At 42.0% G+C, this 27853-nt stretch overlaps 1 protein-coding gene across 12 annotated transcripts in view; it reads left to right on the plus strand.

Annotated features, from left to right (window-relative positions):
• Positions 1-27853, plus strand: part of ERC2 (ELKS/RAB6-interacting/CAST family member 2) — a 909167-nt gene that overhangs the window by 669056 nt on the left and 212258 nt on the right. For 7 of the 12 annotated variants that reach the window (XR_013960983.1, XR_013960984.1, XM_080676097.1 and 4 more), the window contains 2 exons: positions 20037-20184; positions 21656-21784. Coding sequence is in view for 10 of the 12 variants with exons in the window: in XM_080676097.1 (XP_080532223.1) it covers positions 20037-20184; positions 21656-21784 (277 nt within the window). In the remaining 2 variants the exon portion in view is untranslated. Of the gene's footprint in view, positions 1-20036; positions 20206-21655; positions 21785-27853 lie in introns of all 12 variants that reach the window. The other 5 variants (XM_080676102.1, XM_080676103.1, XM_080676096.1 and 2 more) reach the window with 2 other exon arrangements.

Here is a 27853-nt window from a genome sequence, read left to right on the forward strand (position 1 = left end):
GCTAATTAGTGTAAGGTTTAATCAGAGATGTAAGACTTAACCCGACCGAAACCAATAAGTTGACCAAGACAAGCAGGTTAAAAGCGAAAAATCGCGTTTATTGAAAGCTCTCGGGTGAGGTCCCGCGGTCCGAGAGCACAGGCCGGGGGAGTCACACTTATTCACCGGTGGGTTCACCGCTGGGCTTAGAGAAAATGAATTCAAATTCTAAGCAAAGCTACAAGCAGAACTTCCCTTTTTATTAAAGAGCTAGCCCTATGTGCACTTAGTGGTTATCTCGCTGCTGGCCTTGAAAACAACACAGTTCTATCCAATTAAAAAATGCGCACCTGGCATGGCATTGAAATTATGGGCGTATCTAGTCTCTGGCCTACAAGGTAAGACAGCTTAAGTTTATTTTCCTCATTATTCAAGCAGGCTAAAGCAGGCTAGAAAGCAAAGTTTGTAAAGTTCCTGCTTTCCCAGCCCCAGACCTTACAATTAGAGTTAGGGAAAGTGTCACAAAATAAGGAGAAGCCGCCCTCTGCGGGAAATGGCGATACTTCAGCCTGCTCTATGCTCACATCCCTCGGTGTCCTTTCCTGATTGCCAAGATGCACTTTGGTTTCAAGGGGCATCGTGTTCAGTTCAGAGTGGAGCACTTCATTCAGAGTTTTAAGTTCGGTGTGCTCACACGTAAACAAAGTGGGTTTTAAGCTAACGTTTGGAAAGGTAGAAGCATATTTTAACATAGATTTGGGTATGCATTTTTTTTCCTTTCTTCTTTACATTTTGTTATTTTTAAAAAACCATAGTTAAAAGTAGGTCCACTTGCGTTGAGGGGTTCGGAACCGAGAGAGGAGCAGGGTGCAGTGTGGGGCTAGGTGAGAGAGATTCAAAAAGGCAAGAGCTAGGCCCTTTCTAAAATGAGTGATCTCCCAGAATTTTAATGGCTTGGAAACAAACAGTTGCTGGTGCCACTTTGCTTTCAAGCTGATCTGATTCTTCGTGGCCTGGGCCAGTGTTTGGAAATAATTCATCAGAAGGAGATGTCAGGATGAACAACAGACACATTAAAGTCAAACAGCCTTTGACATGTCGTACTCCTGGTGCTTTGAGACTTTTAATTTTGAAATTTTAGAAAGATAAGCTAACCGGAAAAACAGTGATCCCCAGCCTCAAAAATCCTTACTGTCAAGTCCAATTTCCCATTCCTCGTGTCCCATTGGGCGTGTATGGGAAGCTCCGTTGCACCTTTTAAAGTGAGACTGGCCCTGAATATTTGGATGTCAAACAGTATAAACGAAATTCTCCAATATTACAGTCACCTAAGATTATGTTCGCATCAAAAAGCCTCCCGGTGCCCCAGTTTTAATAATTATCAGTGCCTGCTATTTTATTAGGTGCAAAAAAAAAAAAAAAACAAACAAAAAAAAACACTTGAAGATGATAAAAATATGTTTAAAAGTCGGAGCATAATGAAATTATGTCAAGGTGGCTTTTTAGCTTAGTGATTGTGTTTCAATTTGTAAATGTTATAACTGTTTTATAAAAAAACTTTTTTTCTCTCTCTAGCAAGCTGCAAACTTTTAAAGACATTAAGCCTGCCAAATTATAGCCACTTATTTCTGCCTGACGTAGTTTTCAGCTTAGAACCACAGAGGGACTGCCAGGCCTGTTCCTTTTCATTACCTGTTCAGTGTCTGGCCCAGAGTTTAGATTTTCAAAAATGGAAAAAAGCTGTTTGCAAAATCACAAGGCTCTTGAGCTCTTAGTTTCTTCTTAGTATCAACGTTTACTTATTTAGGTTTGGGCTGGGTTTCAAAAGATTGAAATTGGAAACAGAGAAGGTGACTCTGAACACCATTTATCTGTATGTAAGCGAACGTTCGATGTACGTTTAATTTAAAAAATTGCTGTTTCCAACAAGAGGGAGCTATTTTTCACATTGTTACAACATTTTTAGAGGTCACTAGATGGTCATGTCACCAGCGGGGAGTTTTTGTTTGGCAGGCGGCATTGGCGGTTCGTTACAAATGCCTCCCATGATTCAGTGTTCAAAGGGGGCTTCTTTGCAAGTAACAAATACTTACAACCTGAGAACTGAAGTATAAAAAGTAGTGACAGGGGAAAATGTTTGGAAATGTAAAACAGCATCTTTAGTGGCCAAATTGGGGTGTTTGGGGAGTTGAAGATTACATGTCTACTTTATACTGGAGTTTAGCATTTACAGAAGCAATAATATCTTAACTACCGCAGTTGGCCGTCACCTCGCTTCTAGTTAGCAAGTGCTCTTAATTTGTGACTTGCTGGTTACCACGATTTGGAATAGCCGTTCAGATTCCTGACAATAATCTTTATTAACCTCCTCCCCTGCATTTGCCATCCTGGTGGTTACTCAACCTGTGCCTCTCGGTCATTCCTCATGGTGAATGCTGGTAATTTAAGCAAGATTAAGTGGGCGGCTAAAAGCACCAATTACCGGGGCTTCTTCCAGGCGCTTCCATATTTACAGACAACCCAGTATTTCAAACTTGGGTTAAGCGAATTATAAGCCGTCTTTATGTGGAAATAAATAAATGAAGTGCAGATTGATCTTTGAGGAAATGGTTAAGTTGAAAAAAAAAAAAAAGAGGATGAATAGCCAATTATTAGCTGAGCATTTTATTCCTAATTAGTTTTTTAAAGTAAAAGTGGAGAGAGTTTGTCTTCATATCAGAACATTTGCTGTATCTCCTTCATCCTCCCTTTTTAAGAGGAAGGAATGACTTAAAGAATGCAGCTGTCACTGAAGAATACAAGTTATTTTGCTATATTATTACAATTTGTGGGTTATAGATACTTTATATATGTTTTAAGCTAGAAGTTAAATTCATTCCATTTGAGCAAAGAATTGTCCTGGCTTATGTTGAGTTGTTTACGATAGAAACTTCTAAGAATTTCAGACTCCTTTAACAGGACAAAGAAAGACATTTAGCACCTGTGTCTATTTGAGATTCAAAGAGATTACAAATAAATTGATGGGACTTTCGTTTATTTGACCATAGAAGTTTGTTAATATTTTTCCTGTTATAATTTTGCGGAGTTTAAAAAAATGCTTTACATAAAAACGGGGAACTGTCATAGCCATGACTTTTTAAAAACTATTTATTTTTGTTGATTTCATAGAGAAAGGGAGAGGGAGAGAGAGATAGAAACATCAGTGATGAGAGAGAATTATTATTCGGCTGTCTCCCCCACCCTCCAACCTGGGGATTGAGCCCATAACCTGGGCATGTGCCCTACCTGACCTGGAATCAAACCTTGCCCTCCTGGTTCATAGGTTGATGCTCAACCACTGAGCCACACCGGCCTGGCAATAGCCACAACTTTTATTTTTCCTTCAAGGGAATCGAATTCATGTTCTTCATGACACTTTGCTACTTCTTTAATCCTTTGCAGAAAGCTTTTTGGCTCTGAAGAGCCATTGGAATATTGGATTTGGATATTCAAAAGAGTTGCTAAGTGATTAAAAAAAAGAAAGCCAAATCGAGAGTGGAAATGCCGTCTGGAATACTGTCAGTTTTATAATGCAGTTCTTCTTGCACTTATCAGAAAAATGCATTTCCACTTTCCAATTTACATTTGCTTAAGTGTGTGGAAGTGGACTTGTGAGACCATGGTAAACACTGGGAACATATTGAGTCTTTCGCTACAAATACAGAAAACGGAGACAATCGTTACTCAACATTCCTTTTTGTTAAAAAAATAAATAAATCAAAAGCTCTCTCTTCTTGTCTCTAGCAGCTGGGAATACTCATATTACTCCCTTGGCAATTGGTGATTTGACCATATTTATCTTGTAGCTGATAATAATAGTAAATTAATGAAGTAAATGAATAATAATAGTCATAATAACTACAGCTTGCATTTACCATAATAACTGCTATGTCCAACTAAATGTGTTAAATGGTTTACACATTTTATCTCATATAATTCTCTGTGAGAGTGAGGGTTATTATTCGCATTTTATGGGTGAAGAAACGGAGATTCACAGAGTCGATTGACTTCCCAAAAGCACACAGCAGATAGTGCTGCAGAACTAGGGTTTATATCACATTCACTCACTCAACAAGTCTTCAATGGGTATTCTTGATTTATGGAAATTCTCATTATGGGAATTGATAATTTTTAAATTTATTTTCATTGCTGAAAGTATTACAGATGTCCTCTTTTCCCTACATTGACACCCTCCACCTGCACCACTCCTCCCCCAGGCCTTCACCACACAAAATGAATAATTTTTAAAGTCTGTTTAGAAACAGCGATTGTCTTTCCTGCCAATGGATTATGGTCACTTCTCTCAAGGAATCATTGGAAGAGGAAAGCTGGCTTGTGTTTCCTTCTGATTGTCATTTTCCCTTCACGAACTTACAATTGTCCCACCTGCAACTCCCATCAGCCATTTGGACTGATGATTTGACAGTGGCTCGGCTAGTTTGGCAAGTGGGATCATATCACATTTTGTTTGAGATGAATTAAATTGCATTGTCGCAGCCTGGGCTTCAGAGCCCACTTGCCATGTGAGTATGGATACTGCTGATAGCAATGCTCACCCCTGTGGTGACATGGCACAGCTTACCAGATGCTTTCCTGGGGCCAGCTCATTTGAAGCTCTCAGTGACCTTAGGGGTAGATAACAATTTCCATTTCCCAGGTCCCACAGCTAAGATGCGTAAAGTCAAGTGACTTGTCCAAGGCACACATCTACAATCAGGTGGCAACCTTTCTATCAGGCCGTGCTTGCAGTTTTCCATCTCTGCCTCCCAGTAGGACTAGTGGGAGAGGTAGGTGGAAAGTTCAGACTTTCTGTCCTTTCTCATTGTGGTGGTGGCATCATGGCCCATTCGGGAACACTGATGGGATGTGCACTTCCCACTGAGTCCTGAAATGCTGCTGTCACTCACGTGGGGGATTCTGGCACTGTATGCTATGAGCCACTCTCATCCCCCTGGATTTGTAGTAGCTTTTGGATTTGGATACAATCTCCCAGCATCCCAGGTAATGAAAGGAATGAACATCCAAGCACTAATTGTAGAGCTATCCCATGCCGTTCTCGCTGACATCAGCCTTGAGACTGAGGGGTGATCCTCTTATTGGAATCCAGCTGAGGGATCAAAGTGGTTGAGTTGCTTGTATTTTTCTGGGTCACAGGTATCACAACTCAGAACAACAGCCACCCATTGTCCATTTTATTTTGAGGACTTATTATAGACTGCCTGGGTTCAAATCTCCACTTCATCAATTTACTCCATTCTGCCTCTATTTCCTTATCTGTCAACTGGGGAAATAATAGTACCAGCCTCATATGATTTTTGTGCAGACTGAATGAGTTAATATTCATAAAGGAGTTAGAACAGTATAGCGTATAGTATAGTGTTATGTTACTATAGTAGTGCTATAGAATAGTGTTTGGCATAGAAAAAGTGCTGGTGAGTGTTAGCTATATATTCCCTATCATGGGATCTATGGCATGTCCTCTGGGGTGTATAACTGTCTTAGAAAGACTGTCCAATCTTGAAATAGGCCAGTGGTATGCTGATAAACCAGGTCAATGAAAAGGAAAAACTCTGATCCATTGTGTTTGCCAATTTCTATGGTATAAATTCTTCTACCATGGCGAAGGTACAGACTGTCCTGGAGTTGGAAAGAGATGCATATAATTGACTTTCACTAGCCAGTAAAAACCAATTCCAGCACACCACTGAAACAGGCCCTTCAGCTATAGATCATTAGCGTAATTGCCAGTTAGGATAGCTCTCAAATCATAGCTATTGCACCCCCCCCCCTTTTTTTTAATGTGACTTCATTATTTAGGGTTGGTTCCCAGTGACTGGGACCCCAGGCCATACCTGAATAACATGAATTGGATCAATCTGTTTCTTTCCAGGAAGGTCAAACATCATTCTTTTTACATTAGGCCTGAAGGTTGTAGCAGAGTTATTATATAAATGGTATGTCTTCCCTTGAAAAATTTGGGATTTCCTGTTATGAGCATCCTGGAGCGACTTGCTTACTGACCTTCCTAAAGTTCACTTGTTAGCTCTTTTTTTCCTTTGATCTATCCAAGTATCCTTCTAATACTTCCTCTCTTTGCTAAGTTAGCCAGAATCAGTTTCTGTTACTTGCAATTCAAAGAAAACTAACCAAAACATGTGTTTAGTCTCACCACTTATTGTTTGTGAGAATTCTTTCTCTGGGAATTGCTCAGCACCGTCTTCTGTTGTCTGTACCAGTGCCTTTGGAGATGGGAATGAGGCAGCCCACTCTATTGTTTGACAGCTGTGACTTGGCTCGAGTCCTTCCTGTTATTGGACTGGCATTTGCCGTATAACTACCTGTGACTTCCATCCTTAGGTCCTACTTCAAATCTTAGGCTTCTCCTGGAGCACTTCTCATCTATATTCACAGCAGATAGTTAAAGGAATAACTACCATATTCCCAAGTCTTCCCAGACACTGATTATTCCCACATTCACAGGTTCTATCCATATAAAGATTGCATCACATCCCAACAAAACGGACAGTGGAAGGAAAGGCAGAGTAGGTCATATTTCACACTGGCTCCTCTGGTCACCTGTAGGTATGGTTCTCCTAAGGATGCCTATTGACCAACTCAGCTTTTCTTTCTTCTCTGGGCACTGAAGGCCCCAGAAAGACCTAACAGGGCCTGTTTGTGAAATTAAAGATGACTCTCCACCTAGATCCCAAGGACATAGGCTATCTCATACAGGTACTAAAGGAATGGTCACTTCGCAGGAAGAACTGGGGTGCAGCATGACATTGATGGGACAGCCTGCCTGGGAGCCTCAGCAATAGGGAAACATCAAGCACTTTCCAAAAGACAAGTAAGTCCCCACCTGTGCTCAGTAAAGAAGGACCAAAGGGAATGCCCCAGGTGTTCCTCAGACACACCCTAAGTATAAGAATATTTGGCAATCAAATTTGTGCTTTCTAGACTTTGGATATAATGGGCCAATAATACGAAAAATATTTATGAAAACAACATAAAGCTTGACAACCTAATTAAACTATTGTTACCTAAGGCTATTTAATTGCTGTTACCTAGAAAGGGTGTTGGCAGTCTTATTCCTACAATATTTATCTATGTTTTCATGTATGTGAATGAATGTGTAAATGAGTGTGTATGCGTGTAAGTACGTGTGTATGTGTGTATGAAGACTTCAGCACAAGCTAGTACCAGTCCTTGGGTTGGCACTTAGGAATTACTTAATTTGGCCACACTGTCTCTTAACTAATCCATGGAAGTTATACAGCTGGAAATGGGGGTGTAAATAAGGAAGACAGAAATAATTTTAAATGACTGAATCTTCTTAGCTTTTCCTTAGCCACTTATCCCCACCAGGAAGTCTTTTTTGTCCTTCCAGAACCTCGCCAGTCCAGCCCTCCCTCACACCCAGCCATCTCTTCTGTCCTCTGAGATACCCAGCTCTATCATCCCAGACCAAACTGATGTCGCTCCCTTCCTCCAACCAAGCATATTTGTGAACTGACTAGTTCACACAGATTTGGATCCAAATTCCTGTCCCACTGTTTAAAAGCAATGTGACTGTTCAATCTGCTTAAATCTCACAGCATCAGTTCACTCAATTTCACAATAGGAATAATAACAGCTGACTCCTTGGGGGATAATTTGAGAAGACTAAATGAAACAATGTGCTCTACTCAGGCCTCACATATGCCTATAACAAACAAAGTGATAACTATTAATAATTGTTTATCCTCCCTTCTAACAATGGAGTCATTAATCAACAATTGTTTATCTTTGTTTTGTGATTAAAGTTTTCCTTTGCATTTGCTTTCGTTACCAGAAAAGTTTGTAATCCCTTATAGCACCTAGCACAGTATTTTGTCCAGAGTAAAGTCTCTTCCGATATGGGGGGATATTAAGACGCTGGTTGACATTCGACTGCTCTTTTAGGCTGCCACCATGAGTGTGTTGCTGTCCTCAAGAATGCTTTTTTTATTGAGCCTCTCATCAATGAGACTTCGGAAAAACCCCTTTAGGAATTCTGCAGCCCCATTCTGCTTTGACTTCTGCCTTATGTCCTGTGACTTGAAGTTCAAATCTAAAGGAAGGGACTCCATTGCTGCTCAGTGGGGCTGGGCAGCCTCAAGGCTGTCCTGGGAGATGGATGATCTGATCTCAAAGCAATCAGTCAACAGGTCAGTATCTTGGGGAGTGGTAATCAGTGAGTGTCAGGTTGGAGTCTGGTCACCAGGAAGCGTCTCACTAAGTGGTTTTCCAGGTCTGGGGGCCCCTGTTACCATCCTGGGCTGCTAGGGCCCCTCCTTCCCCTGTGATCTGTGTAGCAGGCTCTCTTCTGGGTTAATTGCCTCGAGTGATTAGTCTTGGGTACATGGGAGATAATAGTTGGATATTGTGGAGAGGAAATTACCTCGACCTTTTAAATCTTTGCCCATAGAAGTGATAAATAATTAAAATTATCTATGGGCATATATTATAAACAAACAAAGAAACCAGTAAAGTTACTATTATTATGGAAGGTAGAACTGTATGAAATCACTGACATTCGATTGTTTCTGATCCACACAAAAAGTGCACTTATCATTCAGCCTAATCACTATGAATATGAGGTCTCATGTTTCTATGTATTTATTGGTGTTTGAGCTTCTGGATTGCAGCTGGCTTGCACTAGACATTCAGAAGGAAGAGGATGAAATGGGAGGGAGCTTTTGAATCAGTTATCCCAGGATCTGATACATATCAGTGGAAATGCTGTGTGGATTCTTAGGCCAAGACTTTGGATTGGTAAACGGGATTCATGAGTATCTTCTTCACATGCTACTGCTGATGATCTGATATGTGTTCCTGATGGAAATAGAAAGGTATTTCTTTCTTTCTCTTTTTTATTTTTATTTTGTGTGTGTGGTGGTGACACGTGGCGGGGGTGGGGAGGAGGGCACCATTGTAGGATCAGCCAGCTCATGACCTGGAGCAGGCGTCCTCAAACTACGGCCCGCAGGCCACATGCGGCCCGCCGAGGACATTTATCTGGCCCGCCGCGTGCCGCTGCCTGTCCTGCTTAGCAGCCAACTCGTCCTGGGCCCGCAGTGCTCATAGGAATTTGTTCATTTTTTTTTTTTTAAACTATAGTCCGGCCCTCCAACGGTCTGAGGGACAGTGAACTGGCCCCCTGTTTAAAAAGTTTGAGGACCCCTGACCTGGAGAGTCTCTGGAGTCCGCTGTGTTACAAGCTCCGCAGAAGCAGAAGTTGTGCCTGTCTGGTTTGTACTTTTGTCCCTGGGACCTGGCATACAGTGGTGCTTAGCGAATGTGTGCTGAAGGCATTGGAGATCTGGGCTCTACGCATCTGATTGGTTTGCTTATATGGCCAGTGAACAGCCACCCAAAGGAACACGCACAGTTCAGTTGGTTCAGGTTGGACTTCCTAATTTCACTCCAGAAATGTTCTGGCGATTGCTCCTCCCAGAGTGGAAATTTCGCTTCCATGAGCCACAAGGCCACCCATACTGTAAATCTGAGACTGCTTTCTATACCATTGTGTCTCGGGTTGGTTCCCCCACGATTCTTTCCAGATGTGGAGTGCGTTCAGGTAGTTTACCAGACTCTTTCATTCTGCATCCGCTGTCTGGTTTCACATTCCCTCACCCTCTGAGAAGGAACACGCTGGTAGTGTCCCACGTACTGTCTTAATGAATCCAGAAATTTCAGGTAACTAACAGATATAACTTGTTATTTCTGGATTTGCTAGCTGATTTTTTCATATATATATATGTATATATATATATATATATATATGATTTTTTAATCAGTTGCTTAGCAATGCAATACGTCAAGTGTATAGTTCTATACTGAAATTAATTTAGGGTCATTAAATCTGTTCTTGCACCTCCTGCTGGTGTAGGGGTTATGGTACATTTGGGAAGCCTTGCTGAGTAGATGGCCACATGCAGCTGACGTTCAACAAGCAGTGCTGAGTGTGCATTAGGCAGGCTCAGTGTGTTTTCCTGGGGGCATTTTAGCAATTACTTTCTAACACAGATCTGTGACAAATTTGGTCTTACTTCTTGTCCTCAGAAGGTTGATGTGTGTATTTTTGAACTCTGTCATTTGGACTTTAAGTTACTGCCAGGAAAACATACCCTCCTAATTTTTAGGCAATAAGCCCCTTCGCATTTATAATCTGTTTTATTCTGAATATTCTCTTAGCAAGTCTATGGTAAGTACAGAGTTGCAGAGACTCACTCATTTGGAAACAGCTATGAGTCCATTAAAAAAAAAAAGGCACCTAAAACATGCCTATTACCTCATACCCAATTTTTTAGCAGGCCCAACCCTGTACCAAATGATTATTTAGTAATTTGACAAATGATCATTTGAATCAAGGCTTTCATCAGGAATGAAAAATTAGAGCAGAAAAGCGATTGGAATGTGAAATGCCCTAGCTCCCTCTGCCTTGTGGAGCCCTCCTGTGGCTAAAGTTCATTTGTTTAATAAGCATCCTTTGTGGTAACTTTTTAGAATATAGATTATGGAGGTGTAACTACTTTGGGAAAAATTGCAAAGGGTGGTATTTATTGCAATGGCCACGAGATGGCAGACCTAAAGGCTAGACTTCTCAAAGTCACTAAGACATTGAGGTGAGGAATTGCATGGCCCAGGATGCTCAAAAAGCCATCGGCATCCCAAAGGAAGACTCCTGTTGGTTTCCCGGAATTGTGGTTCAATTCTGTGGCAGGCACAGCCAGGAAGAACAGCGTCAGGTCGATGGGAATCTGGTTAGCAGTATCGTGCCTTCCTGCCCCTCCTAGAAGCCTGCTTTGCCTGGCCACTACCATCCCCACAAAGCATGCAGACACGCCACTCTGCTTCCTTCCCCGGAGCAGGAGCACATGGCCTTTTTTCTCCCCAGGAATAGGAGCTCTCTCAGAGGAGCCGCTTCCAACGAACTCAATTTTTTGTATTTCTCTCAGCAAAGATCTGCTTCACAGAACCCTAATTTGATTTTCTTCAAATGTTGTGTTAACGAAATTCTGGAATGTGCCCCTTTCTGCTCATATCCCTCTTGCAGCAATGACATGACAATATGTTGTGTTTTTCATTATAATTTAGCCGATGGCAATATTCTATTTCATGTAAACATAAACAAAGGGAGGTTTGATTTAGCACAAAAATGTCAAATTAAGAGGGGGAATTTTTAGTTCAAGATACAGGAGGGCAATTTGCTGTTCTGTGCAGAGACTTACTAGCAAATCTTAGTCACCTCAATATATACTAGAGAGAAAATTAAAATATACTCTCTTTTGGAAACTTAAACACACACATGCATACATGCACATTCATCTCACCAATAAGAAAAAAAAAATAATTGATCAGATGGCTCGGGGCCTAAACCTTGAAGTCAGTGACCTATTTTCTGACAGTTGTTCATTTCCAATGAAAAATTTAATGTGATGCAGCAAGTTTCCTGATACTAACTGATTATCCATGGCCAGTAGGTTTAGTTAGGGCAGTGGTTGGCAAACCGTGGCTCCCGAGCCACATGCGGCTCTTTGGCCCCTTGAGTGTGGCTCTTCCACAAAATACCATCGCCTAGGTGAGTCTATTTTGAAGTAGTGGCGTTAGAAGAAGTTTAAGTTTTAAAAATTGGGCTCTCAAAAGAAATTTCAATTGTTGTACTGTTGATATTTGGCTCTGTTGACTAATGAGTTTGCCGACCACTGAGTTAGGGGAATGCTGGGCAAAGCTCTGGCTCACAGTGAAGCCCAGATGTATTTGGTTTCTTATTATCAATCATCAATAACCCTCCCCGGCAGTCTGGCTGCTGGGTGTTAGACAGCTACCTTGGTAGAGTTCACTGGTCAACAGGGAAGCCTTCTTATCACTGAGCAGGAATTAACAAGAATGAATGTGCATCACCACAGCACACACCGCAGCCAGGTTTGCTGATGGATCACGGAGCCCCTTCATTTCACTTGCCCTCCATGCCTTCCCAATTCACCAACTTTTTAAAAAGTTTTTTATAATGTAAGAATTTTTGTTTTGAAGTTGTTTGGCTTTGGTTAGATTTTGCACTTGACCTTGACTTTTAAAGGGTCACCTTTTAGAACATGTTTCCTTTTCCCATACTGCATGAAATCACGCCTTGCCCACTTCTGTGAGTGGCCTTTCCTAGCAGTTTGGATGGAATGATGTTGAACAGCTATTGACCAAGTTGGACCTGGCTGGTAGGGGATGCTTTTATGATAGACAGATTCTTCTTCACACGCAAACTCTGTTTTCTTCTTTAAGTTTATTTGCATAATAGACATCAGCTCATGAAAGTCAAATGTGCACCTTAACAGAAACCAATTTCAGAGGCTTCTCTGAGAGTCTGTCTTTAAATTAAGAGACCCACTGGAACATTTACATTTACAGAGGGGAGTCCGGTAGAAAATAATACAAAACTTTTGAATCTTTACATTTGGTGGTGCCCATATGATGAAATAATAATTGCTAACCTTTGTATAGTTATGGCAAGCACTGAACAAAATCTTTGCATGCATTATCATATCTAAATCTCACAAGAATCTAAGAGATAGTTCCTATTATCCTTCTTAGTCCATTTAAGAGCAAATTTGTGTTGCAAAGACATTAAGTAACTTGCTCAGGATCATAGAAACAAAAGGTATTGTGAAGATTCAAACCCAGGTAGATTGAACTCCAATGCTGAGACACTAAACCAGAACCTTTTCCTCTTAAGGAAGGATTTGAATGATACATATATATGTACTAGGGGCCTGATGCACGAAACTCATGCAAGAGTAGGCCTTCCTTCGGCCGGCTGCCTGCACCGGCTTCCCTCTGGCACCTAGGACCCAGGCTTCCCGTGGCAGCCCCTGCTTCATCTGGAAGATCATCTGGAAGGACGTCCAGTCTAATTAGCATGTTACACTTTTATTATATATATATTTCTTTATTGATTTCAGAGAGGAAGAGAGAGGGAGAGAGAAATAGAAACACCAATGATAAGAGAGAATCATTGATCAGCTGCCTCCTGCACGCCCCAGACTGGGGATCGAGTCCACAACCTGAGCATGTACCCTTGGCCAGATTTGAACCCAGGAGCCTTCAGTCCAAAAGCCGATGCTCTATCCACTAAGCCAAACCATCTAGGTCTTGAATGATATTCTTTTTGTGTAGTTAAGCAGAAATTATATAGGCTAACATAATCAAAGGAAGTATTTTATCTTCCTCTATTTTTAAAATTAAGTTTTTTGGTGATCAGGCACACAGTTACAGTACTACCTCACACATGTCCTCTGCCAGGACATGGGCAGTGGTCCCTTCATCTCTCATTGCCTTTCCATCAATTCACCGACGGGATAGGAATGGAGAGAGCACTTCAGGATGGAGCAGTAGCTCTTCCTGGCACTTTCCCTCCTCCGGCCTGGGGCCTTTCCCTGTGGCTCTCACTCTCACCAACACCCCTTTGTAGCAGAATGCCAAGTGGCGCTAGCATTTGCATCTTAGTGTCCTGAAGGCCTTTTCGCGCTTCTGGTTCCAGTTGCACTTACAGGAACCCTAGGGTGGGCTAGCTGCCTCCCCAAGTCATGCCGGGGCTAGTGCATGGAGCAAAGAGCTTCCACAAGACTCTTTGGCCCCCGTGTGAGGAAATTCCAGTCATGTGCTATTAGGTTTCAAAGACAAAATTCTGCGTAATTGGAGTAAACTATTTCTTGAGGTCAGTTTTAGGTGGGCGACAGAGAGCAAACCGCATTAAGAAGTCTGGGCTGCCAAAGCCTGGCCTTTACAAGTCTGGTCTGTTCTTTGTCCTTGCTAAAACTCATGATTGTTCCACTGCATCTCCCCCATGGGCCCCACCTTAGGTGAGCGACTTAGTTTTCTGCATGGCCCCCTCTGCATGCACAATGCATCGTTTTACTGATGGGGAGTGCTGATATGAATTGATATCGAAAGCCTTTTCGTTCTCAAGATGCCATGTGAAAATACAGCTTTGAAAATGTAGGCAAATGAGCATCTTTCTCCAGGGTTGATCGCAGCGAACCTTCACCTACCCTCACCCCAGGGGTGAGACAGAGGCTGTTTTGAACAGGATCTTTCGTCACCGGCTGTCTTAAGTCACCTCCTACTGAACTTATGGTTAAAGATTCAGGGTCATGAGGGAATGAAAACAGTAATTAACTGGCAAAGTTGATTGAGCGGAATTTTTTTTTTTCCCACAGTATGATTAGAACATGACTGTGGGCTGAGCACCATACATAATGTAGGTTCTCCCTCATATGTCATTATCCAAACATTTCTTAATGGAGTGCGTTTTTTTAAGCATCTGCTTTTGTAATTGAATGTGTTCCTAAAGATGGGTCAGCTAACTAAAACAAAATCCCACCAGAAAAAAAAAAGTGCTAATGCCTCTCCCCCCAACCAATTTATAACTTCCTAATTAGCCTGCCTCATTTACAACTTGGAAAATTAATTTTAGATGCCCTCCCCCAACCCAAGTCATCATTAATAGAAAGACAGCAACAGGGAGTGAAATAGAAATGTTTATAAAGCTCCCTTTTAAATTGACTGTGATAAGTGAAGTAGCGATGTATTACCATCCGGATTCTGGAGTTCTCTTTGAGAAGGTTAACCACAGCCAACACTCAAAAGAAGGCATTTATCTTAGTGGGAGCCACCTTTCAGCCCTCTTTTGTTTTATTCCATAGAGGATTTTTTTTCCCAGGGTGGCTAAAACCATTTTTTTTGGTGTTTTATTAGCTATATCTTGACTACCTCCTACAAACTGAATGACAGTTTAGGGTTATTAAATGTGTCCATGTACATATTTTTATCCATTGTTAGCCCTGACTAAATGCACGCAAGGGCACAGAATTGCCCCCTGTTTCACTCCATTGTTGCCCATATTTGTTAAAGACATTATTCCCCTTGACATTTGTTTAGGCTGCGCTTTGATAAAATGCTGTCCATGGTCCGCTTTCTTAGCTTGGCATTCAGCAGGCTGTTATAGATTTATTTCTCTTTGCATAATCTTATCTTCCTTCCTATCGTATTTGGGCTCCTTTTTTATATTTTAAGCTGCATTTTGGGGCATAGACAGATCACCTTAGTAGTTGTGCACTGGAACATTGCAGTTTCTAAAGATAAGGTGGCAAGCCTTTGGCATATCCTAAACCTCACTAACTCTAAAGATGAGTATGTATGTTCTCTCTGCATTGTCTGTGAATAAGCAAAGAGGGCAGATTAAGTGCTGAACCCGATTTCAGGCTCATGGGACACTTTCTTCAGGTCGACGGGACAGTAACAATTTCTGAAGTGATGTCCATCTGGCCTTGGATCTAGAAGGTGATTCACATGCTGGGGAAAAGAATGAGGATTTTTCTTTGTGTTTCCAATTTATATCCAAGTGCCCTGTCCCTGGTATTCTTTTGACACAGCACCTCTTTTATTTGCCCAATATGGGAAAGGCTAGATCAAAATTCCCTGTTGGAAAAAGAAAAAGCAAGAAGATTCGATTTAAGTTTCTTAATTTATTCCAGTGTTTGCCATTTTCTCAAAATAAACCTCTGTGTTTTTTCAGTGAAGTCTTCATCATTGGGTGCTCTAAGTATGTATCAGCAAAGTGGCTTATGAGAATTGTAAAGGTGTAGAATCTGATGTTCAGAAATCCTCACCCTAAAAACAAACAAACAAAAAAAAACACCCTGACTTTTAAATTAGAGCTAATGAAAGTCCATAACTGCAGAATTAGCTCTCAGTAATCTAAATTATTAGTTAAAATCTATTATCTTGATAAAGTGTTTTTTAAAATGCATTTTATAAAGCTTGTTGCTTAAAAAAATTAATGTATTGATTCTGCCACCCTAGAATTAAGAGTTTGCTCTACCTGGCATTCCTGTAGAAATAGGTAATGGCCAGACATAGCTTTAAAAGCATCATAAATTCTTTATAAGTGTGAAATGATCATCTTTGTCTAGTTTTATATAGTTTTATTACCTTCTGGCAATTACTCTTTGATTTAAATAGACTAAAATTATTAAATGTAGAGTTCAATCAAGGTATTTTAGGGTAAATTTTCATTAATAATGGTCAATATTTAAATGAGGGTTTCAAAATAGATGTAACCCTTCTTACACTAATTTTATACAGAGTTCTATCATTCTAAGTAGATTTGTTACTTATAAATAGATTTGTTACCCAAAAGCAGACAAAATAAAACAAAATAAAAAGGACACTGAGGAAAAGATTATGAAGAACAAAATTTATTATTTTATATTTATATTAATATTGATGAGTGTTTTTAAATGTACTTTTATAAAAATGATTTAAATGTAACTAGATTTGGGGCTGTATTTAGTGATAACATCTGTAAAGAGTTAGGAATTGATATGTTTTTATATGATCAATAAAAATTTGATATTAGAAATTAATGTATTGAAACTTTTGATAGTATTATAACAGGGGAAATATATGTTAAATTCTGAAAATATTAAATTATGGGATTATAGGGCAAAAGGAATTTAGAAGGCTCATTCTTTAGGTTAATGATGACTTCTAACTGTTATTAAAATTATGTAATTCTGAATTTTGACCTGAGAGAGAAAAATGGGTTAAAAGGGCCATAGGACTAGGAATATCAAAGTGGACATAGGGAGCCTACCTAGGAGATTATTGCAGCTGTCCTAGTGGGAATGATGTGGACTGTACCAGACGTGTATGAGAGGATGTGTGTAGGCACTCACCTGTGCATATAGAGCCAGAGGGCAGAGAGAACATAAATACTTTGATTTTAAAATGAGCAAATTTCACATCTGCCAAGTATTTGAAGTATGTTCCTGTAGTTTACTTGGTGACTGAAAAGTTTTATTTACAATTTTTTTAGACTTTACTCTTAGGATACTTTGTGGAAGGGAAGAATAATGCAAAAAGGTACATACAGAAAAAAAATTAAAAATAGCCTATTCATTTTACCACTAGGAGATAATGACAGTTAGCATTTTCTTCTCCTGTTTTTGTTTTTCCTGGGAATAGAATTTTATGTTTTGGGATCTTATTCTGTAGATATTTGCATGTCAAGAACTGTGAAGGGTCTGAGGTTTTCCCTATGGTATGCTAAAAGGTCAGCCTGGTTCAGTGTCATAGATGCAGGCAGCAAACCAGAGACTTTTAGGTCAGAGACAAAGGACTTTATTGCTCAAGGTGCAGACAGCAACATCAGCACGTTTAAGTCAATTCTCCTTTCCCCAAGTTCCATGAAGGCAAGGCAGATGGGCCGGATGAATAGCTACACCCACAGTGGGTTGCATTAAAGGAGGGCAACCCTGAGCTTAGGGAGCCCAAATCTTTTCTAATGGGCAATAACATGCCTGCCCTTTGCTCTGGAAGAAGACACTATTATACGGTGCTGTAAGCATGGCTAGTCTTTGATCCTAACAGAGACACTACCTCTATCTTCCAAGGCTATTTATTATACAAACATCCTTTAAAAAATGTGAGAAAAGAAGATAGTGCCTATGCTCATAAAGAGTGTGCAAAAATACGAGACTCATGGAGAATTGTCTCTCAACAAACATAACTGTTTTCACATATTATGTTATTTTTCATCAATATTTTACATGGCTGCATATAGCTGTAAAGAGTGAGTCATAGGGATGAAGCATAATTGGCTATCAACTCCCAATTTTCCCAATTATTTTTAAGTTTTTTTCCATTGAAAAATTTCACTTGGACATTTTCATTTGGGGCAGAGTGTGGTAAAATATTGCAAACACCTTGGGTGTGTTGTAGCTAAGTTGGAGTAGAGATTTGAAGTCCATGCAGACTCTTCAGCTTGGCCTTATGTATAAATATGCATTGGCCATCAACAACAAGCATGTCTATTGTCTTAGGATGCTACCCAGAAAGAGACTGGCTGTGTAAAGCTAGATATTAATGCTGCTATTCGTAGTCCAGCCTGCACTGGTTTTCTTCTGAAAAGTGGAGATATCTCCTGACATTTCTACTGCTCACACATCTGACTGAGCCTCAGTCAGCAGCTTCTACTGCCTGGCATTAGCAGGGCCCAGAAAAGTCCATACAAATCCCTGCAATGAACAGGGGTGGGGGGGAACCTGAGATCTAAATAATGACCATATTGTCCAATCATCTGGGGAGGGTCTGCTCTGGTGGTGGGGATTAAAGAAAGGCAAAACAGGTTTTAGTCCTGGGACTTGTGTGCAAAAAACGTACCCAATATTGAGGCTTCCCTGGGATTGTGGGGTCTTCTCAATTATCTAAACAATGGCTGAAGTGACACAATGGCTGGGACAAGACTTCCCTCAGTGGAAAGGAGAGCTAAATAAAACACACCAGGCGAACCATTTCCTAGTTAATAATGGCCCCAGAAAATTCCAGATTAAAATCTGCAGTAGATGTTGCAATAAAATTGGACTATTAAAATTGGAGGAGTCAACTTTAACACTTTTCTGAGTAAGCAGTGACCAGAGAGTAGTCAGGAGTCAACTCATTGTCATTATTTTTACGTGAGAAGAGTTGTAGATGGTGTCGTCAATGTTTTTGAGAAGTATAAAGTGAACTTCTCTATTGCTTGAGCAAACATTTTAGACACCTACTATGTGCTCAGTGCTCTGCCAGAAGCTGGAGAACTAGTGGTGCCCAAGACCAAGAAGCTTCCACTTTCATGGAGTGTCAAGTAGAGAAAAATCATCAATATCTAAGATCCTTTCTAATAGTGAAGAGTTGTATAAAATAAAAAATGCCAGGTTAATGTAGCTGGCCAGCGACTTGGGTAGAAGGTGCCAGGTGGAGAGGCACTGCCAAGGAGAGCAGCTGGAGATGGCTTGTCTGAAGTGGATACATGGGAGCTGAGACTTGAAGAACAGGGAGCTGCGAGGTGAGTCCATTCCAGCCAGAGGCATTGGCAAGACAAAGCTTATGAGGTGAGAACAAGTGTAACATTTTCAAGGACTAGAAAAGAGTTCAGGAACAAAATGTGCTGGAGCCTAATGATTGAGGAGGGAGAAATGGAAAAAGATGACCTCACGGAGGTGATTAGGGCCAGTTGGTATAATGAGTTGCAGGCATCAGTAAAGGCTCTGGATTTGAAGTCTAATGAGTGATGCAATGGATTTTCATGCAACAGGGTGGTGGAATCCGGACTTAGAATGTTTTTAAAGATTACTTGGCCTCTATCTGTACCAGGGAGACTAGTGAATGAACAATGTGAATAGATGCTGGTGGTTGGGAAACATTTCCTAGCAGTAGATTAGTTTAGATAAGGAATGCATGAGGTTGTTGATTGGCTCTGGGTAGAGAAGGAAGGAAAGGAATCAAGGATGACTTTAGCTTTGGGGCTTGGGCTGCTTGGTGGATGGTGCTGTGGTTACTGAGATATGGAGTACTGAAGAAGAAATGATTTTTGGTGGAATGGCAAGCAAGCCTCACTAATTGCATTAAAAATGGGAAGGGAGCCCTATTAAATATCTCTGCCTGCCTTCAAAAGGAAAGCTTACAGGAAAAAAATTATACTTCATATTGAAGTTGCTGCCCAATTTTTTTCCGAACATTACCTGGCTAATGGATGGATAGGTGGATGGATGGATGAATGGATGGATGGATGGATGGATGGATGGATAGGTAGATGGAGAGATGGATGGATGGAAGGAAGGATGGATATGCATATCGAAGAATGACTTAATGGATAAATGGGTAGATGGATGAAGGTGTTTTAAAAGCAAATGTTCATATGGACTCCCTCCATTTCTTATATGCAGCTATATCTGTGAAGCCATTGAAAGTCACCTCTATTAGAGGATACAGTGTATGGATCTCAGGGATTCTGACGTACACAACTTTGTCTATTCTGAGAGTCAAGGAGGTAGTTTGCCTTAAGCATTATCCATAATTCCTTCACAGTGAGACAGTGCTCCATGGCTCATTTCAGTTATAAATGCCAAATGGTGTTTTTTCCCACTTTATACAAATCATCACAATCATTTTTATTTTACCAGACAGGAAGCTCTGCTTGCAGCAATCAGTGAGAAAGATGCAAACATTGCCCTGCTGGAACTGTCTGCCTCCAAAAAGAAAAAGACGCAGGAAGAAGTGATGGCCCTCAAGCGGGAGAAAGACCGACTGGTGCACCAGCTAAAGCAGCAGGTGGGGCCTCCTGCCCGTCAGGTGTGTTTTGCTGGGTTTGGGCCATTGGGTGCTTCCTGTGGGTTTAGCAGCTCTTCATTTTCCCATGTCCATCCTGCAGGCTCAAGCAGCTGAAAGCAGGTAGGAGTGAAATGACCTGAGTTGTCACTGGAACACCATTTTACTGCTTCTCTGTGTGGGCTGCATGTGCCTGGGCTTGTGTGGTTTGCAACCAGCACTGTTTTTCCTTTCTTTTGTGTTAGCCTCATCTCCCCAGAAATAGCTCTCAGCTCTCTTCCTTCCAGTGGACTTTGTGTGACTTCTGACTAAATCCTAGGAACTACTAATTAAATTCTGGGCACATTCTCTCTCATTGGACCCGTTATCTTCTGTCTTGCTCACTCTGGGCCTATAAATAACTTCCCTCATCCAGTTCTTTAGATTTCTTTCTCACCAGACTTCCAGCTTTGGCTCTTTAACTGTTTCCTCCTGGACCTTTTGGCCGAGGGACATCTCCCAGCCCCTGGCACGGCCAGGCTATGCTTGGAGTCCTCCCGGACCATTATTTAGTCTAATATTTTTTTATCGCCTGTTTACCTCATTATCCTGATTTTCCTCCTCACTAGGCCATTGTGCTTCTTCTGAGGGAAAAGGAAGGAGGGACAAAGTCCTAATTTGTGCAAAAAATAAGTTATTTGCTTTCTGGAGGGTCTTCTGGAAGTGGCTTCAATGGAAATAATTGTACCTGAAGCATATTGCAAAGTCATCCCAGAAATCTTCAGGCATTATTTCTCCTCTCTATATAACTTGGGAGCTTTTGGAAGCTTTTGGAGCTTTTGGTTCAAATGTTCACTCAGATCCTAGCTTCATTATGAAACCTAGCAAATATGGCTCAATGCTCTGTGGTCTCACAAGGTGGCTGCCACATCTTGGCTCAGGCCCCATGTGGCTCTGAAATTCTCTAAATGCCACATGGTACCATGCGGAGTGTGTCCACATTGATTTCAGCCCCAGGACTGGCCCGCTGCCTGCTAGGCTGATCTGGGCTGAGCACAAGGTGCAAGGTGAATGAAAGGGAAGCCCAAAGGCATAAGTCCCTTCTCCTCACAATTGGGCCAACCCTTCCTCCTCAGGAAGGAAAAGGCATCCTTTGGCCCTGAGCCAGAGGCCATTTCTCATGGGGCTGCCTTGCTGAAAGAGAGGGATCACCACCATGCCTGGGCACCTTCTCCTGCAGAGGGAGGGTCCCAGGCACTGCCAGTCATGGGGTCATTCCACAGAGCGGCATGCCTTGCTAGTGCTGGCCCCGGGGCTCGGGGACCGCTTCCATCTGACCTCTTGTTTGGGACTGTGCATCTTCTACACTGGGGTTTTCACCCACTTGGCCACAGAAAGTCAAGATGAGCCTCCTTCTTTAATTTCTCCTAGTTCCTTCCCCGTGCGCCCTGCACCCTCCCCTCCTGCACCTAACCATTGTAGCTTTCTCCCACAGGTTTATAGACCTAGGAAACAGCCCCTGAGCTCGAATATACCATGCACTTGTGATGCTTGCTACAGCCCAGATATTACGGCCAAGTACCACGGGTCCAGCTACGATGCACACATGATCCAAAGGTTTCAGGTCAGTCAGTGGCTAAGGAGACACTTGCCCACGCCATGGAGGGTGGGGGTGTGAGAGAGCTACATCCTATCTTGACCTTCACCGCTTCTGGTGATTTCCAGGACTTGGTAGTCATAAAGTCTGGAACCATAAATGATAGCATTATGTGTTAATTTGTAATGTAATTTCATTTATTACACATTTGCCCAGGGTTCCAGACTTGCGGAGCCCCTACAGGGCCAGCCCCTCTGAAATGGTCCTGCATCACTGCAGAGCCAAGGCTGCCAGAGGCCTCCTGTCGGGCATAGCAGACGAGGTTTTTCTTTCTCTCTCTTAAATCCTTTGCCCCCCATATGTCCCCGTGCTTTTCCCAATTAGGATTTTTTTAAGGCTCCTTTTTTTCTTGCTCAGTATCATGGAAATGCATGATTCTGAGTGTAGGATTCCAGGAAGGGTTGAGTGTAGGCCTTCAGTGTGCTCCTGGGAAACCACACAAAGCCTTCATTCTTCACGACAGGCTTGGTTTTGGGTGTTGTGGGGCACATTTGGGAAACCCCAGCCATGCAGAATTAGGCTCCTGCCTGGGCTGAGGCAGGTCTGAAAGGCTGTTGTGGGAAAAGAGGCAGCAAAGGAGGAGGATGGGCTCCTCGGTGATGTAGGTTTGAAACCCTCCCACACCCTCCCCGCCAGAGAGCAAGGAAGAGCACATCATTGTTTGTATTCTTGTAAATGGTAATGATTCTAAGAATAATGATCCATTTGCGTTTGAAGCACCCTCTTTTTATTGAGTGTTTACTCTATGCCAGGATGTGTCCAGTGTCCAGAGGATGCTGTCCTACCATTCTCTCAGTAGCCCTGTGGTGTGGGTACCAGGATTACACCCTTTTCTAGGAGCATAACTGAGACGCTGAGTGTGGAAGAACCAGCCCAGGACACACAGCTACACAGCTTTAAGCAATAGAGCTCGGGTTTGGGGTGGCCCACCTGAGTCCGTCCACACATGCCCCACCAGGTTCAGGAAAGAATTCATAGTGACAAGCAGAAGATTATTGCAGAAAGTGTGAGGTTCCCTTACCTTTGTAAACCTGAATTTAGATGCCCAAATCCCCACTTAAGAATGTTCTCCAGCCATTCACCAAGAGTGGGTTCTGCCCAGAGCTCTTAGACTTAGTCTCTTTAATCACATCAGTAATTACTAATACTTTTGGCTCTCACCATGTGCCAGGTATGGATCTGAGAGCTTTACATACATACACTCATGAACTCCCAACACAACTGAAGGACTGATGCTCTTACCGAGAAGGGACCAGAGGTCCAAAGAGGTCGGGTGCCATGCTCAGGCTTTACAGCTGGGCGCACTGTGATGCTTGAAGAGATCTTTTGCCACACAACCATAAATGGATCTTGCAGGTGCTATCTGGAATGAATCTAACTTCTAGCTCTTGTTACCTGAGCAATCCTGGCAAGATACTAAACCTCCCTGAACTTCAGTTTTCTCATCTGTAAACTGGGTTAATAATCTAATGCAATGGGTTGTTGTGAGATGTAATGAATATAGAAGTGCTTTGTGTATGACTATCACATAATAGGTGCTGCTTATTTGTGAGGTGTTCTTGCTATTACTACTGCTAATAATAATTGATTTTATCACTACCAACCCTCAGAGACAGCTTGGTTTTGACCTCATTATCGCTGCTTTTTAAATGCCTGGGAGTCACCACTCATAGAGCACAGTTAGGAGAACATACTGTGGAACTGTGGGAGAAAGAGCATACAGGTGTCCTCCCAACCCTCAAATCCAGGCACTTGGGGAGCAGTGTGCAGGCAAGTCAGGAATTCTAGACCTCAGCTTCCGGCCTGCACTGAACAAGATTATTATTAAATTTATTTGGTTTGTGTATCCAGCCCACATAGACATCAATAAGAGAGGGCGTCTCTGGGAGGGAAGGTCCCAAACCTCAGTTATCATCACCTGTGTGACTGGCTTGAGTGAGCAGAGCTGTTTTAGGCGCCCAGGCTAACAGGAGAGAAAGCCATGGATGTGGGTATTCATCTGTCTGATGTTCGCAAGGATGCTGAGGCAGACTGGGTCACGAGAGGTGTCACCCTTTTCAGACTGCCTTTTGAGCTTGTTTCATCTCATGCAGGTCTTTACACTGCCCATGGCATTCCCAGTGACTGGACATGAGTAGCTCATACAATAATCCCCATAGTTATTGCACTTTGCCAAGCACATAGTAGGATTTGAAACTATTTATTGTGTGAATGAATGCCCACATGCCAGGTTCTATGTCAAGTGCTTTATGAATATGTAAGTTTACAAACATTATCTCACATTTTCCTCATAGTCAACCAACCGATGTATTGCATACCTATATGTGCCAGGTCTGTGCCAGGTGCTGGGGACTCATCCCCATAGATATTTTACCTGCCCCTATGAGAAAAGCATCACCCTCGTTTTTGAGTTGATCAAACCAAGGCTCTGAGCGTCCAGCTGACTCAACTACCATCATACCACTCATACCTAGCAGTGCAGGGTTGTGCCCCACTGCTCTAGGAGTGCCAATACTTTGCTTTTAGCTGCCTAAATACTACCTCCCTATGGCAACACTATAAGCCATGGATTAGCCCCCTCACAGAAGCCATCAGAGGAGCCTATTTCCAATGCATCAGCCTGTGCCTCCCAAGCTGCCCAGGGGCACAAGGATGAGCAGAGGTGGGTAGCTTGGCCAGACCAAGTGCCACATTGGACTTCAACTCAGCAGCTATTCATTACTGTGTTTTCTCTGTTAACATGCTAGGCATTTCTGGAATACCTCAGTGACAAAATAAAGTCCCCGTTCTCATGGAGTTTCATTTTTAATGGGTGGTGGAGAGAAAAGCAATAAATCATGAACATAATTAACAAGTAAATTATATGATAGAAGAAGAATAGTATAAGGGAGAACAGGCATTCCAGAATAGGACCGATGGGCTGGTGACACTGTAAAATAGGATAGACAGGGTGAGGCTCTTTGGGAAGGAGTCATATGAGCAAAGACTTGAAGGGAGTGAGAGAGTGAACCTTGTGGCTGTCTAGGGGAAGAGTGTTCTGGCAGAGAGAACAGCCAGTACAAAATCTTCTAAGCGTAGTATATTTTGGAGCAGATAATTTCTGCAGTTAGAAAGCAGAATTCACCAGCCATGCAGCCTTAGAACAGGGGGGTCTCTTTTGGGTACCACTCAGAGTGCCCTGTTTAAGGCTGCCCAACTGACCCTACTCTCCAAATTCCCCAGCTCCAGCCTCCAAGGAATCCCAGAGCTTAGCTTGCACTTTAAAAAACATTGCCACACCCAGGCTGGTGTGGCTCAGTTGGTTGGAAAGTCCTCCTATACCCAAAATGTCATGGTTTGATTCATGTTCAGGGTACATACCCAGGTTGTGGGTTTGATCCCAGGTTGGAGTGTGTGCAGAAGGCAGCCAATCAATGTTTCTCTCTCACATCAATGTATCATGTTCCTCTCTATCTCTCTCTCCTTCCCCTTCCTATCTCTCTAAAATCAATAAAAAGGGCATATCTTCAGGTGAATATTAAAATAATAATAATAATAATAATAATAATAATAATAATAATAATTGGCACTGTCACTTTCTTTGGAGCCACGAAGAGCTAAAGCCCAAGTGTCTTGTCACACTGATGAGATTTTCAAATAGAGTAGGAACAGGCCCTAGGACAAAACGCCCTCCTGGACTTTCTGGCAGTCTCAACAACACTCCGCTGGATTCCACAATCCTGCGTGCCGTGTGCTGTAGGAGGCAGACAGGTGGACAGTACTGGCCACCACCAAGCTCTGGCCTACTCAGGTGATGGCTGTGCCTTGGAGAAATGCAACCAGCCTCTAGGACAAGCCAGAGGCTCTCAGACCTCACTCCACAGAAGCATGATCTTATCTAAAGATAAATTTTATGATACTCATCACCCTCTAGCCCTCACCTCTGAAAAACCTTCCCTGGCTTGCTTTGCTGTTGGGATAAAGGCAAATTCAGACCCATGAGCTCTCTGCTTGGCACATGTGATTCCCTCTGCCTGGCACATATTTCCTTCGTTTTCTCACCTAGTCAATGCCCCCTCATCCTCTCAATCTCAGCTCAACATCACTTTTTCAGGGAAGCCTTCTGGGACTTTCTCAATTGGGTCAAACCCCCAGTGGGGCACTCTTATAGCATATGTGCATCACTTAATTACACTGCAATAGGAACAATTTTGCATTTGTTTTTGTGAGTACTTAAGTAGTAATTATTCACCCTGCTAGTTTATGAGCTTCATGAGGACCCATGACTTTTTCTGCTGACCATTTATCCGCAGGCCTAGCACAATTGCTAGCATATAGTGGGCATTTAGCAATTATTTGTGAAATGTATAAATCAATGAATGAATGAATTTCCAGGGCAGCTTATTTTTAAAAAAAGAGACATCATTGATCAATTATGACTTCTAACAAGAGTTAACTGCATAATTCTTCTTATCCCAGTATTCTAGGCAGACACCACCAACAACCTATAGGAGTCGTAGGAGAGATGAGACCTGTTTGCCAAATGATGACCACAGAATGGTGCGTGTCCTTTCTTACCATGTCGCAAGACACTTTACAGAAACACCTTTTTTCATATGAATTATTTGCAATCATGACCATTTTCAACCTTTTCTCTTAATTTCTTCATCATATTCTAGTTCAAATCCTCTCCAATTTGGGGGGTTCTTCTTGACTAAACTGTCAGTGAGTTTCCGGATGTGGGCAGAGATTACTTTTATGAAGGGAGCCCTTCCATCTTATCCCTGAAAACTGAGCATCTCATAAATCAGTTTGCCTTGAAATACCTGCACTCAGTTAAGCATCTGTCAGGAGAGCCAGAGAAGGTGATATGAAATGAGCTCAGAAATTCCAACTATGCCTAACAACAAAAGAATCTTTATGATACTCTTCACGTGTTGACGCCAACGTCGGTTGTAGGCTGAGCACAGTGGAAAGGTAAGAGAGCGGTACAGGTTAACTTTCAGTTACATGTTGCATAAAAAAAGATAAAGCATTAATCATAGTTTCTTGTAGACAGATAAGACTATCTGTTCTCTTCTTCCCGATCCCATTTCTTCACAAGCACACACCTCTAATGCTTTTACTCCACCTTTTTCTAAAAAAAAAAAAAAAAAAATCTGGCTTCCAGATTTTTGCAGTTTTTGGAGAGGGTCTCAATTGAGAATGAGTGAAGTTTTTTGTTTGTTTGTGTTCTTGCTCTAGGGAGAGTAGTTCTAAAAATATTATTAAAAATTACCATCTTTCCTTCTTTTGTGTCTTGGATCCAATCCCTCCAGCTCTTCCTCCACCCTTGAAGAAAGGACTGACATCAAAATAATTAATTCTGAAATCATTGCATTTTCCTGCTGCTAAAGGGTTTTTGAAGAAAGCTTAAAACTAAATCTTACCCCCTAAGCCTTATTCCCAAATGCTCCCCTGTGTGTGGAAGGAGTGATACGCACATCCTTGATGAAAATGCCTTTTTAAAATGAGGGCCAGATACTGTTGTTTAGTTCAAATTAGAACCAGCTTATTTCTCAGAACTGGTTAGAATACTTTTGTGATCAGAGATAAATTGTACTTGCTTTTCTTTTTCCTTCCCTGCCAGTTTTGGGCATTGAGTTTGGCTACCAGTAAATACGCTGGTCAGTTGGTAGCAGGGGAGTTTTAAGACCAGGAGAATAGGCCACTGGTTCTCTGTGTTTTCCCCCAGAGTTTTCAGAGGGAAAAAAAAATAATCCTATGTCCAGGTCAACATTGTGGAGGCTATGCCAGGTCTGCATAGTGAAATCTATTTGGGTAGAGTCTCCTACACACACACACCCCCCCACCACCACCAAGTTGTCCAGAGATCATAGGACTGGCTCCAAGCATTATCCAGACAGGTGTGGCCAAGAAAAGGAGAAGGCAGAGCTGACCCTGAAAGTGCTCACGACAGCTGGTGGTTAAGGGTGTGATCCTAGTCAAAACTGGATCTTGGCAGAGGTAGAACCATCCTGTTAGGGGAGGTGGGAAGCTCCCCAGTGGGATAGTTGG

The sequence above is a fragment of the Plecotus auritus genome (genome assembly GCF_963455305.1).
Source record: "Plecotus auritus genome assembly, chromosome: 6".
Lineage (NCBI taxonomy): Eukaryota > Metazoa > Chordata > Mammalia > Chiroptera > Vespertilionidae > Plecotus > Plecotus auritus.